This window comes from Schistocerca nitens, chromosome 2 (assembly GCF_023898315.1).
Source record: "Schistocerca nitens isolate TAMUIC-IGC-003100 chromosome 2, iqSchNite1.1, whole genome shotgun sequence".
Lineage (NCBI taxonomy): Eukaryota > Metazoa > Arthropoda > Insecta > Orthoptera > Acrididae > Schistocerca > Schistocerca nitens.
Window position 1 is genome coordinate 211,124,228 of NC_064615.1, and position 13,700 is coordinate 211,137,927.

Consider the following 13,700-nt stretch of genomic DNA (forward strand, 5'->3'; position numbering starts at 1 on the left):
TGCATTGCAAGCAGAGAATTGTAATTGAGTTTATATATATATATTTTTTTTGTCATCAGTCTACTGATTGGTTTGATGAGGCCCGCCACAAATTACTTTCCTGTGCTAACCTCTTCATCTCAGAGTAGCACTTGCAACCTACGTCCTCAATGATTTGCTTGACGTATTCCAATCTCTGTCTTCCTCTACAGTTTTTGCCCTCTACAGCTCGCTCTAGTACCATGGAAGTCATTCCCTCATGTCTTAGCAGATGTCCTATCATCCTGTCCCTTCTCCTTATCAGTGTTTTCCACATATTCCTTTCCTCTCCGATTCTGCGTAGAACCTCCTCATTCCTTACCTTATCAGTCCACCTAATTTTCAACATTCGTCTATAGCACCACATCTCAAATGCTTCGATTCTCTTCTGTTCCGGTTTTCCCACAGTCCATGTTTCACTACCATACAATGCTGTACTCCAGACGTACACCCTCAGAAATTTCTTCCTCAAATTAAGGCCGGTATTTGATATTAGTAGACCTCTTGGCCAGAAATGCCTTTTTTGCCATAGCGAGTCTGCTTTTGATGTCCTCCTTGCTCCATCCGTCATTGGTTATTTTACTGCCTAGGTAGCAGAATTCCTTAACTTCATTGACTTCGCGACCATCAATCCTGATGTTAAGTTTCTCGCTGTTCTCATTTCTACTACTTCTCATTACCTTCGTCTTTCCCCGATTTACTCTCAAACCATACTGTGTACTCATTAGACTGTTCATTCCGTTCAGCAGATCATTTAATTCTTCTTCACTTTCACTCAGGATAGCAATGTCACCAGCGAATCGTATCATTGATATCCTTTCACCTTGTATTTTAATTCCACCCCTGAACCTTTCTTTTATTTCCATCATTGCTTCCTCGATGTACAGATTGAAGAGTAGGGGCGAAAGGCTACAGCCTTGTCTTACACCCTTCTTAATACGAGCGCTTCGTTCTTGATCGTCCACTCTTATTATTCCATCTTGGTTGTTGTACATATTGTATATGACCCATCTCTCCCTATAGCTTACCCCAACTTTTTTCAGAATCTCGAACAGCTTGCACCAATTTATATTGTCGAACGCTCTTTCCAGGTAGACAAATCCTATGAAACTGTCTTGATTTTTCTTTAGCCTTGCTTCCATTATTAGCCGTAACGTCAGAATTGCCTCTCTCGTCCCTTTACTTTTCCTAAAGCCAAACTGATCGTCACCTAGCACATTCTCAAATTTCTTTTCCATTCTTCTGTATATTATTCTTGTAATCAGCTTCGATGCATGAGCTGTTAAGCTGATTGTGCGGTAATTCTCGCACTTGTCAGCTCTTGCCGTCTTCAGAATTGTGTGGATGATGCTTTTCCGAAAGTCAGATGGTATGTCGCCAGACTCAAATATTCTACACACCAACGTGAATAGTCGTTTTGTTGCCACTTCCCCCAATGATTTTAGAAATTCTGATGGAATGTTATCTATCCCTTCTGCCTTATTTGACCGTAAGCCCTCCAAAGCTCTTTTAAATTCCAATTCTAATACTGGATCCCCTATCTCTTCTAAATCGACTCCTGTTTCTTCTTCTATCACATCAGACAAATCTTCACCCTCATAGAGGCTTTCAATGTATTCTTCCCACCTATCTGCTCTCTCCTCTGCATTGAGTTTACTTTGGCAGAAAACCAGAGCATCGCAGATGTCCATAGGAACATGCAGAATGTTTACGGAGACCTGGCAGTTAACAAAAGCACGCGAGTCGTTGGGCGACGCGTTTGTCGTCATCGCAATAAGGTCGTGCAAACCTGTCCAATCTACCGCGTGCTGGCCGGCCGCACACAGCTGTGACTCCGACAATGCCGGAACGAGCGAACATTCCCGTTCGAGCTGATCGATGGATCACAAACACCTCGCTACACAACTGGACGTTTCTGCTGGTAGTGCTCACACATGTCCACTAGTTGGATACTGAAGGGTGTGTGCGCGCTGGGTTCCTCTCCGCCTGACAGAAGACCATTAAGAGAAGCAATGGACCATCTGTGCGGAATTGCTTGCGCGTTACGAGGCTGATCCTGACAATTATTTCGATACAGCAAGACGTCGACCAATAGAGTAGTACCAAGCGGGCATACAGGCCCTCCCTTTCTAGATGGCGTAAGACTGTTGCACTGAGTGGAGATTATGTTAAAAAATCGGTTTTTTTTAGCCAAAAGAGTGAGGATTAATATAGTGTATAGGAATCCTGAATAAAACGAACCGGCTTTCAGAAAAAAAATATACTGAACGCCGCTCGTACGTTGTAAGCAGCGTGTTGTCATTTAATTTCTCACGTCGGAGAAAGAAAGTGCGGGAAATATTCACAGACCTTTGTGTGTAATCTCTGGAGCATCTGCAGTCCACAGAAGTACTGTTGGTCGCTGGGCAGGGAAGATGAGACCATCAGAGGACGTTTGGGCGGAGCTCCATGTTTTGCAGCGAGCAGGAAAACCGTCCACCGGTGTGCCATGCTGCAGTGTGTTGATGATGTCATTCGCAAGGTTCCACACTTTACGAGTCGGCAGATGGCACTCTTGCTGTCAGTCAACAAAGCAGGTGTGGATACGGTTATACGTGCTCTTGGACGCTCTAAACTATGTGCAAGACGGGTTTCGCGTTGTCTTACAGGGGAACACAAATCTCACAGAAAAACAGTTGTTCTGAGTTGACGCAACGTTTTGATGCTGAGGGGTAGGCCTTGTGTCGGACTGTGACCCGGGTTCCCCATTTTGAGCCCGAAACAAGAATGCTTCGTCATCAGAACGAGGACTGGTAGGGACACTGTACAAGCGCCCTAGAACTGGAAGGAGATTACATGGAAAAAAAGTGTGTAATAAAACATGATTTTTTCATGTCTGTGATTTTCACTGATTAGAATAAAGAACTGAAGGAAAAAATGTGAGGCATTACTTTTTGAGTGACCCATGTAGTTATTCAATCAAATCTTGACAAAACACTAGACAGCGTAATAGATTGGCAGCAACTTGCAGTGCAGATAAATACAAGATCGAGCATTTCATGAAATGTGCAAATGAAATAACCTCTGATCACTTGGGTTTTCTGTGTCACGTCTGTAGTCAGGTTTCTCATTTCTTGGAGTAACTTCGGCTATAAGCAAAAAGAGTCGTTTGCAAGCAACGTCTCACTGCTAAGATAGCGCCGAACAGCAATTCGTAAAAGGAAAAAAGGGAGAAAAAGAGAGAGAAATCAACTATAAATGAATTGCACGGTCTCTGCTGGACTATTCCTTAACTGTTGCTGAACAGGTCGAATTAACAGGAGAATTCGAGAAAATGCGAAGAAGAATGGTTCAAGTCGCAGGACTCAGTAGCAGAAACACGCACGAAATCTGAACTGACAAAAGAGAAACACCTAATAATCGCAAAAACATGGAAAATTTTGTGCTTTTTTTTCAGATTGGAGCATGCAAATTTTCTTCAGTCGCCGGCCGTTGGCCGAGAGGTTCTAGGCGCTTCAGTCCGGAACCGCGCTGCTGCTACGGTCGCAGGTTCGAATCCTGCCTCGGACATGGATGTGTGTGATGTCCTTAGGTTAGTTAGGTTTAAGTAGTTCTAAGTCTAGGTGACTGATGACCTCAGATGTTAAGTTTCATAGTGCCTAGAGCCATTTGAACCATTTTTTTTTTTTTGTTCTTCAGTCTCGAATATTCCGCGACCACATAAGGTTTGAACATAAAAGGTTACTAACATCTCGAAATGAGACATCATCAATGCCTTCTTGATGTAGCCATCTTTCTCTGTCCCTCTTCATCTACACCATTTGACTGTAGTTTAATTTCACTGATAACACTTTGTAATGTGTATGTTTTGCGCCTGCGCCTTGGTTTTTTCCCGTGATCTTTCCTTCCAAGATGTTTAGTATCAAGCTGTTATGTCGAATTAGATATCCGTTTAGTTTAGTTTTTCTTCTCTGTATCGTGTTAATGTTCTTGTCTCTTAAATTTCTTTTTGTATTTCTTCATTAGCTTTCCTTTCAGTCCGTTATGTTTTTGTGGCTCTTCTCCATTTCCACATCCCTATTGTTCTAATTTTTGCTTTACTTGTTTCCCCAGAGTCCTGTCCATTATAATTATCCGGGCTGTTATGCCCCCTTGAAGATGTCCTCCTTAGACGGGGACGAAACGTTGGGAATTGACACAGAATTCATCAACCGACCACGACATAACAGCCCGGATAATTATAATGGACATGACATTTCCGGCCGTGAAAGTCTACATTTTAGTATCCCCAGAGTCCACCATTCACAACCATAACTTAAAATGCTCCAATAAATGTTCTGATGAATTTCTTCATTATTTCTGCATTAAGGTGGATGTTTGTTGATAAACAAGCCTTTGCATGCTTGCTAAGTTATTTTACTTCTTCTTTTCATATCCATTATACCTCTCTTGTTATCTCTTACTGTACTTCCGAAGTAGCAAAATTCACTTATTTACATACTGTTTGATCTCCTGTCTGAATTTTCCCCCTTATTCGTCTTTTCATTTTATCTACCGCTAATATTTGACGCTTCTCATTTTGTGGTTATCCAAGGCATGAGACAATATTTTAAACATAATATATTCATGTACTTTTTGGAGTCCGCTAAGACTACTATATCATCAGAAAACCGAATCATCGATTCTGAAGCTTTCGGTGCTGCTTTTCATTGTTTTTATTGCCTAAATTGAATATGGAAAGAGACGTATGAAACATACAGCTGCTGGACAAAATTATGGAAATATCAAGAACACAAAACATTACTATGTCCAATACGGTGTAGAAAAACCGTCGGCATTCAAAACAGTATCTAGTTGTCTCAGAATGGTCAAATACAGGTTCTTTATGGTGTTCAAGGGAATCTCATACTTCCTGAAAAATACTGGGAAGTTCAGGTAATGATGATGGATAAGGATAGCGATGACACCTATTTATCTGCAGAGTAGACCACAAATACTCGTTAATATTGAGATCTGGTGACGTGTTGGCCAGAGGAGATGCGGTGATTCATCCTATTATTCACAAAACCAGTTCTGGACGGTGCGAGCTATGTGAACAGAGACCATGTCGTCTTGTAACGCAGCATCACAGTTAGGGAAGAAACATTGTACAATCGAGTGGATCTGATCAGCCAAAATGGTCACTTAATCCTTGGCAGTAATGCAACGTTATAGAGTACCAATGGGGCCCATACAGTACTACGATCTTACTACCCAAATTACCACCGAAACCGCGCCGTGTTTCACTCTTCGGGCGTAAACTCTGCCAGAATTTGGAAACAGTGCACAAGTTTCATCTCACCAAATGAGTTTCTTCCATTACTCCGTAGTCCATGTTTTATGGATTCGGCACTGTGTTCCGCTGTTATCTGCGTTTGCAACACTGACATGTGGTTTTGGCATTTCAGCTCGCTCAGTAATTCACAGCTTGTGGAGCACCGTTCGTGTTGTTTTGGTGCTGGCAGTCTTTGTGAGTACGGCATTCAATTTTACAGTGACTTTTGCACCTGTAGTCACCTTAATTTTAGTCACAATCCCCTTCAACGACCATATGTCACAATCACTCAACACACACTATCGTCCGCGCTGTGACTTCGCAGATGATGTTTTTACACTTTCCATGTATGCGGTATAAATCTTCGATAAAATGCATCTTGAAACACCACTTACGGAAGCATCCACCATACGAGCACCAGTAATTTGCTCACATTCGAATCCACTAAGCTCCGACATGATGCACTCACAACTACACGGAGCACTCTTCTGACCACCACTGTAGACTTGGCCACTGTTTCTATGTTTCGATACAGTGTATCGATACGTGGAACTGTTTCAGTGTTTCGGAACGGCTGTGGTTCATTGTTTCGAAACAGTGGTGTTTCATTCCGCCCCTGTCTCGGATAACGGCACCAGATTCGGTCTCGAGCCAGACACAGAAACTGTATCGTTGTTTCAAAATAAGGCTGTTTCAGTCCACCTGCGCTTGGAACGGACTAATTGTATCGAAACAGTGATGTTTCATTCCGCTCTGTGTCGGACGAGATTCGGGCTCGGCACAGATACTGAAACACAACATAAGACTTCACGAAACACTTTGAAGAGTGTCGAAATCTTTTTGACAAGCGATAGAATGAAGCTTAAGATATCCGAAAATAAAGCTTCGTTTCTAGCTGACTGTCCTATTCCGAAATGGCGTAACATCTGCTTTATAAACACTAACCAAACAATAAAACAACGCATACTATTCACATTCAAAATAATAAATATGTGAAAATCATTCGATTAAATTACACGTTTTTTATAACATACGCTTCTCTTTTTATGTGCAGTAATCGTATTAAGAAACGCAAGTAAGCCTACAACATTTTGAATAAAAAAAGGCGTAGAGTGACAGTTATTAGACATATACATACATTTGATCTAGGTATAATTGCAAGCAATGTGTTTGACATATCACTGATAGTGTAATGGTGAACGGGAAGGGCTGGGAAGCATGGCGACTTTATAGTAACGGTTCGAAACACCTTGAAAGATAAAATTTTTTCTGCTATATTTTGTTGTTTATTCGAATTATTTGGCGTTATTTGTGAGTCTATAGTCACTGTGCCTGTTATCCACAATGATTCCCTTTGTGTGCATGGAAATTAGCAGGATGTGTATATTACCCATACTATCGGAATGTGGGAATCCCAGTAGCATATCCGTTGTTTCTGCAGTTCGCTGCCACCTCCAGCTCCGTTCGTGGTGGTTCTTCTGTCTTCAGCTATGGCTGTCCTCAGCCAATTGAAAAGTATGAAAGTCACACAACACGAAAGCAGCGCATTTGCTGCAGGAAATACGAAACTGCCAAGACGCCCAAGTGATAGTTTCATACTTTCTGCGAAATGATTAGCGCTCTCGCACCTCATTTGTGTTTATATCGACATACTTATACAGTAGACATTCAAGATGATAAAGTGTGTAGGTATATTAGACTACAAAACACAAACTGTTTCACTGTTTCGAAACAGCGTATCGAAACATTACATTGTACTGTTTCATTTGTTTCGAAACAGTTAAGTGTTTCAGTTTGCCCATCTCTACACCACTGACACAGCAACATATTGGGGCCACTGCACAGGTGCCGTTCGTACTCAAATACAACAGTGCAATGTGAAGGCTCGGCTAACATCTGCATTTATGTTCAAACAATCATTTCTCACTGTATTTTTATATCTTTGTTCATCCCCTATATAAGAAATCATTCTTCCCTAGCGCCAGCCACGAATCGACAGTAAGAAGCCTTAATATGCAGCACAATGTAAACACCCACTGGCCAAGTACTTTTTTACAGATATTTGTAACGTATTTCCTTGCGTAGAGCGTGAGACGTGTCATTAATTGTAAACAACTGTGCAGCAAGGATGGAGCTTATCACTGAAACAACCGGTCTTCGGTTATATAGTTTTTCTTCCACGCCAGTTTAACCTGGCTGTTAAAACCGCTCTAACTAACCACTTTCTGAATTAACCGATTTTCGGTTTTTTTATTCATATTATTTCATGTAATAAACGTAGAAATCAAACAAATACTGGAAAATTTTGACTCAGTTCCAAGACATACCGAATCAACATATTAAATTAAATAGGCAAAGAAAATAAAAGTTAGTCATTGCAACCTTCGCTACTTTTCTCTAAAAGTGATAAGCTGTTGAATACTACAAAAATTCATCAGTATTCTCCTACAGATTCTAATTTTTTGAAACTCTTCTCGAAAAGCATTTTGTAATCGGGGAACATACCACTGTTTGAGCATTACGAGTATTTAGTGCTAAATGATGAAAACTGATGTTGAAGAACTCTATTTTTCGCGTTAATTTGTCCGTTTTCAAGGACTACAAGCAGAGAAGTTTTTAACTTATTACTGTCACCAAAATTACTTTCCTCTTTTATTACTCCATTGCGTGGCACACAAATGAAGCATCGTAAAAATATTTCCACATTAGGATTAGTGTCATTCTGCCATACAAAGGATGTGGAGCGACAACAGCGAAAAACTACCGTATAACCCATCGTGGAAGCAAGTTCAGCACACTGCACGTAAACGCACACCTTAAGGTACGACGCAGGGCAACATGCAACATGCACTATGCATTTTTTGATACAAGCCAAACATTTTGCACTAACCGTTTTTCTCTGTCCTGTTTACATGTTAAGGCCTAAAGCGGATTTGCTAGTCCAGTTAAATATGGCGTCTGGAAAACAAAGATCCAGTTTCTGATTTTCTCTTCACTTGGACATCACAGGCGGACAGTTTTATGCTCAGTCTAATATTTCTGCTTCTCCTTCACTGCACAGTATACCCATATTAACGGAATATTCTGAAAAAAACTTGACACACCAAGCACGTTTCAAAACCGGTTGCGTTTACAGGAGAGCGAAAATCGATTTAAAACCGGCAACTAGAAGCGGATTTCCAGAATCGATTTTGAAGTGTTTATATGGCCACACAAAGCTGTATTGGAAAATCGGTTTACGAATTCCAGTTTTGAGAGCCCCGTGTAAACGGGGTGATGGACGTTATTGTCTCAGCAACATTGTACCAATTATTCCGACAGATGTTTGTTGCTCGTTTCTGCCGGCATTGTTACTAACAGAGCACTGATCGCTTTTCCCATTTTCTCTAAGAAAGCGATGTTTCAAACCAGTGCAAATTTTACGAAAAAAAATTCATTTTTTTAAACAGTTTATTCAAAAACTAAAACTTTTGGGCACTGCTCCTGTGGCTAATTGATATTTCTGTTTTTTACTCCGTTATTACTAAAAAATAAAATCACCTGATATAACCGAGACCAAACGAGTACCTTAAAATACCGGTTATTTGGAACTAAAATACCGCTATCGTTTTTAACCGGTCGGTTTTTCCCATCCCTACTGTGCAGTGCCTACTGCGCTATGCAACCGAATAGCGCGGTGCTATGCGCGCTGCCACCGGCCCGCTTCTCTTTAACGGCGAAAGTTGGCAGCATTTCCACTTGCCAGTTGCCGCCATCCGCCTGCAGGGTTCGCGCACGTCAGAGGCTCCGATATTACCGGCAGCGGCAGTCGATAACGAACCATTCCTACTGTGCCGTATAGTGTGCGTTCAAAGCAAGTGGCGGTATGTCTTCCACCATCTCCAAGCTGTCGAGGGCGGTGAGCCTTCTCTCGCCGAAATCGCCTAATTTCGCCGCACCTGTTTACGTCAAGCACCAGCGAAACTGTGAGTACACTATTTGTTGCTTAAAACCTTGCAGTAAACTGCTTCTAACGGAGCCCTCTTCTCACACGTGTTTCATCTGCGTGCGACGAGAAAGAGCTTTTGTTTGTCAACACACGGCTGTATACAACAGAGAAACATATAACGTTTGTTGTGTGTACTTCGTTTTTTTGACTAGTAGCAGCGTTGGTTTCATTCAGAATTCACTAAATCTTAAAAATATATCACATTAGTACAGCCGGTGCGAGCTCCGTGATCAGCGTGTAATTGTCATTGTTTTGTTGTTATAATGATGTGCGGATATTAACTGTGTAGATCCTTGCAGGTACCTGCTGTACTTTGACCAAACTATTCTGCGAGCTCCCCTGCTAAATGCCAGTTGCGCCATGACCTACAGCTGCTCAAAGTAGACTGACACATGCATGCATAATACTTGCAGTCACTAGACGTTACATAATATTTTGTGTGTGTGTGTTTTACAGCCTAGACACCTGTTATCCCAGACAGACGGAATCGGGCATCGCTACTTACCAATTGGTGTTTCGGAAGAAAAAATGCGAAGTTAATAATTAATTTCTGTTCGAGATACCTACCTCTGACAAGAGATAAATCTGCCGTTCTTTGGTAATAATGCTTGAAACTATTCGGTTAACTTAAGCGTACATTGGCCGTGAAAATAGCCACTGTAACATTTGAAATCGTGAAAGTATGCGCGTGCTGTACCTGTCGCCCGTGCGCATGCGCGGTTTTGCTGGAGGCACCAGAAGATTGTGCTAGGCTTTCTTAATGAAATACTCGACTTTATGTGAGGTCGTGGTCGTAAGAGTCTCTCGTGAAGTACAGTAAGGATTTTCGCAAAAGACTAGCGACTGCTGACGTAGCACATCGTTTCACTCCCTGGAATGCCTCACAGTAATCTCTGTAGAAAGGGTACTTAATGTCTAGTGACGTTTGAGTGCAACGTATAAAAAATCATGACGGCGAGAATACCCACTGGAGTCACTTAACCGTGACGGCGAGAATATGCACTGCAGCCATTTAATTTCACAAAAAAAAAGAGTGAGAAAAACTGCTATTTTGTTGTAACTAGTTTCGGGCATGAACACATCTTCGGACTGGCTGATATGTTACAGTGCTTACACATTTCTGCCACGTATCTGGTAGATGTCGAGTGCAAAGTCCAGTCCTATCTAGGTTTCCTGTGGTTTCCCTAGACCTCCTAAAGCCGAGTGACAAGTCTTGCTTCCTATTTGGAATTCTCTCAAAAATAGCAGTTTGGAGATTGACGATAGTATGATAATTCCAGTCTTCACATTGTTGGTTTCGGCAATTATTCGACCTCTTCAAATGTGATTAATGCGCCAACAGGTTCGTTATGATAAATAACAATTAAAAGTGCATAATTAGGACTTTTACATATCTGGATGAAGGTTTTAGTGGATTAATCACATCTGAAGATGGCACTGAATTGCCGAAACCGGTAATGTAAGAACCGTAATTATTTAGCTAAATTATTATATAAACATTTATAAGGTCGCATACTTCTCTTTGGCAATACGTCAACTCTTAAAAAAATTAGGAAGCATTATGCTCCATTGATCGCTGGCATTAAAAACTAGGAGTAATTCGTTTACTACAAAAATGAATATACAATTTATACCCAAAAAATTGTATTTGTTTTATTATGTGGCGAAACTGAGAGCTGGGACGATCACTTATAAAAGCGGAATCTCTTGGACTAGAACTGAAAACGTAAATATTACAAGCTGTGTATTTACATACGCGAGCTGCCGTTTTACGCAAAACAGTATTTCCCTCATAATGAGGACTTGAAATTCCTTTAGATTTACGGTAATTGAAGGACATTGAAGTGATGTTGCGGTTCGTTTCCTTTAGGAACGTTGTAAATGTGAAAAGCGTAGTTAGAATTGAGCCAAATGATGTACCCGTTGCTGATTGTGCTTCCCTCTTTGTGGCTTTCCGGTGATAAGTTGAACATCTCTGTTGGGGATTCCCCAGTACGGAAATGACATCCTATCTCTCGCTGTACCGAAGTGCGGAATTTCACGAAACTAACAACGGAGAGTGATTACAATATTAAGAGTGCAACAAGCACTATGATTCTTGTTATGGTGTCCCGACAATTGAGCACAGCACTGCCTGCATTAAGTGCAAACACCAGTTACAGTATCACGGTTTCTAACTGTTGCAGAGTTATAACAATGGATACCATTCAATCGTTTTCGTTTACATACCCCAAGAATTCAGTTGAAAGAACGAGCATTTTATGTTTAACTGACGGAAGGGAGTGCAGGAAACCTTACAGCTTGGTTCAGCCGTTAACGAACCAAGTGTGTGTAGCCTGTAAAACACAGCGGTCACTTGGTTCGTGAAACCAGCATTTACTCAAAACCATTATTGCCTGGCTCATATGTACGCTGACAGATGGTGTTAATGGATGAGAGGACGAATTTAGATCGTAAAAGGGCGCAACTAGAATTTGGAATTAGAGCGTCTGCATACTTCTTGTTGAACATAAATCCATTCGGGTGGTTATACAGGTAGTACTCAGTGAGTAAGCACTCTACGAGGCTTGTTTTACACAGCTGTCAGTCGCCAACTTCACTGTTTCAGGTAAATGCTGAGGAAAAATTTGAATACAAATAAAAGCATCATATAAAAACGGCCACTTTGCGATGCTGTTAGAAACAAAAATTTCTGGTTCATTAGCATAATATTATTCTTGAAAAGAAGTTATAAGAGGAATATCAACAAGACTAAAGCAACAGAATGTAGGCGAATCAAATCAGACGGTGCTGAGGCAATTAGATTGGGAAATACGGCACAGAAGCAGTTGCTGTTTAGGCAACAATGAAACTGACGATGGCCGAAGTAAAGATAACATAAAATGCAGCCTAACAATAGCAAGAAAAGTTTCTGAAAAAAAGAAAGAGAAGTTTGCGAGCATCGATTGTAGATTTAAATGTTAGAAAGTCTTTTCTGAAGGTATTTGTGTCTGGAGTGCGGCCTTGTGCGGAAGTGAGAACTAGACGTTAAGTAGTTCAGACAAGTTGAGAATAGAAACATGAAACGTGGTACTGCAGAAGAATCCTGAAGATCGTATGGGTAGGTCGGGTAACTAACGAGAAACTTCTCAGCCTATTCGGGGCGAAAGACAATTTATGGCGTGAAGGAATCGTCAACTCGGTAATGGAGCGAAGTGTGGTGGACAATATTGGATAGGTCTAGGCAAGGCTGGGATTAAAATTAGGGGTGAAAGGATATCAGTGGAAAGATTCGCAGATGACATTTCTGTCCTCTTTGAAAGTGAAAAAGAATTACATGATTTATTGAATGGCATGAACAGAATATGGATTGAGAGTAAACAGAAGAAAGATGGAAGTAATAGAAACGTGGTGAGGTTTCATAGCTGGTGATCACGTAATAAATGAAGTTAATGATTTCTGCTTTCTAGGCAGTAAAATAACGCATGGCGGACGGAGCAAGGAGGACATAAAAAGCAGACTATCCCTGGCAAAAATGGCATTCCTTACCAAGAGAAGTGTATTAGTATCAAACATAGGTCTTACTTTGAGGAAGAAACTTTTGAGAATGTACTTGTGGATCACAGCATTGTGTGGTGGTGAAACATAGACTGAGGGAAAATTGGAACAGAAGAGGATCAAAGCGTTTGAGATGTTATGCTACAGAAGAACGTTGAAAATCAGGTGGATCGATAAGGTAAGGAATGAGTAGGTTCTCCGTAAAATCGGTAAGGAAAGAAATATATGAAAAACACTGACAAGGAGGAGTGACAGGATGTAGGACATCTGTTAAGACGTCGTGGAATAACTGCCATTGTAACTAGAGGGAGGTGTAGAGGGTAAAAACCGTACATCCAACAAATAATTGAGGACGTACGCCGCGCGGGATTAGCCGAGCGGTCTATGCGCTGCGGTCATGGGTTGTGAGGCTGGTCCCAGCGGAGGTTCGAGTCCTCCCTCGGGCATGGGTATGTGTGTTTGTCCTTAAAATAATTTAGGTTAAGTGGTGTGTAAGCTTAGGGACTGATGACCGTAGCAGTGAAGTCCCATAAGATTTCACACACTTTTTTTTGAGAACGTAGGTTGCAGTTGTTACTCTGAGACGAAAAGGTTGGCACAGGAGAGGAATTTGTGGAGGACCGCATCAAACCTGTCAGAAGGCTGAAGCCTCAAAGTTAAGCAGATATGAAGACGCTTGCACAGAATAGAGGGGAAAACTACATTAAACCAGATTTCGCACTGAAGACCATAAAAATGTGACAAAGTGGTCGACTAGCAGTCCGTTCATTTGGCTCCACTTCGCCTTTCTTTAAAACGCCGGAAGTATTGGGAAGTCACTCGCTCTCGGCGTTTCCTTCCGCCATTGCAAAGCTGTTGATATAC

At 41.4% G+C, this 13,700-nt stretch overlaps 1 protein-coding gene across 1 annotated transcript in view; it reads left to right on the forward strand.

Moving 5' to 3' along the window:
• The first annotated feature begins 9,082 nt into the window (after positions 1-9,082).
• Positions 9,083-13,700, forward strand: part of LOC126235926 (isocitrate dehydrogenase [NADP], mitochondrial-like) — a 143,154-nt gene continuing 138,536 nt past the window's right edge. Inside the window, exon 1 of the mRNA XM_049944888.1 lies at positions 9,083-9,276. Coding sequence (XP_049800845.1) covers positions 9,177-9,276 — 100 coding nt within the window. The 5' untranslated portion in view covers positions 9,083-9,176. The remainder of the gene's footprint in view (positions 9,277-13,700) is intronic.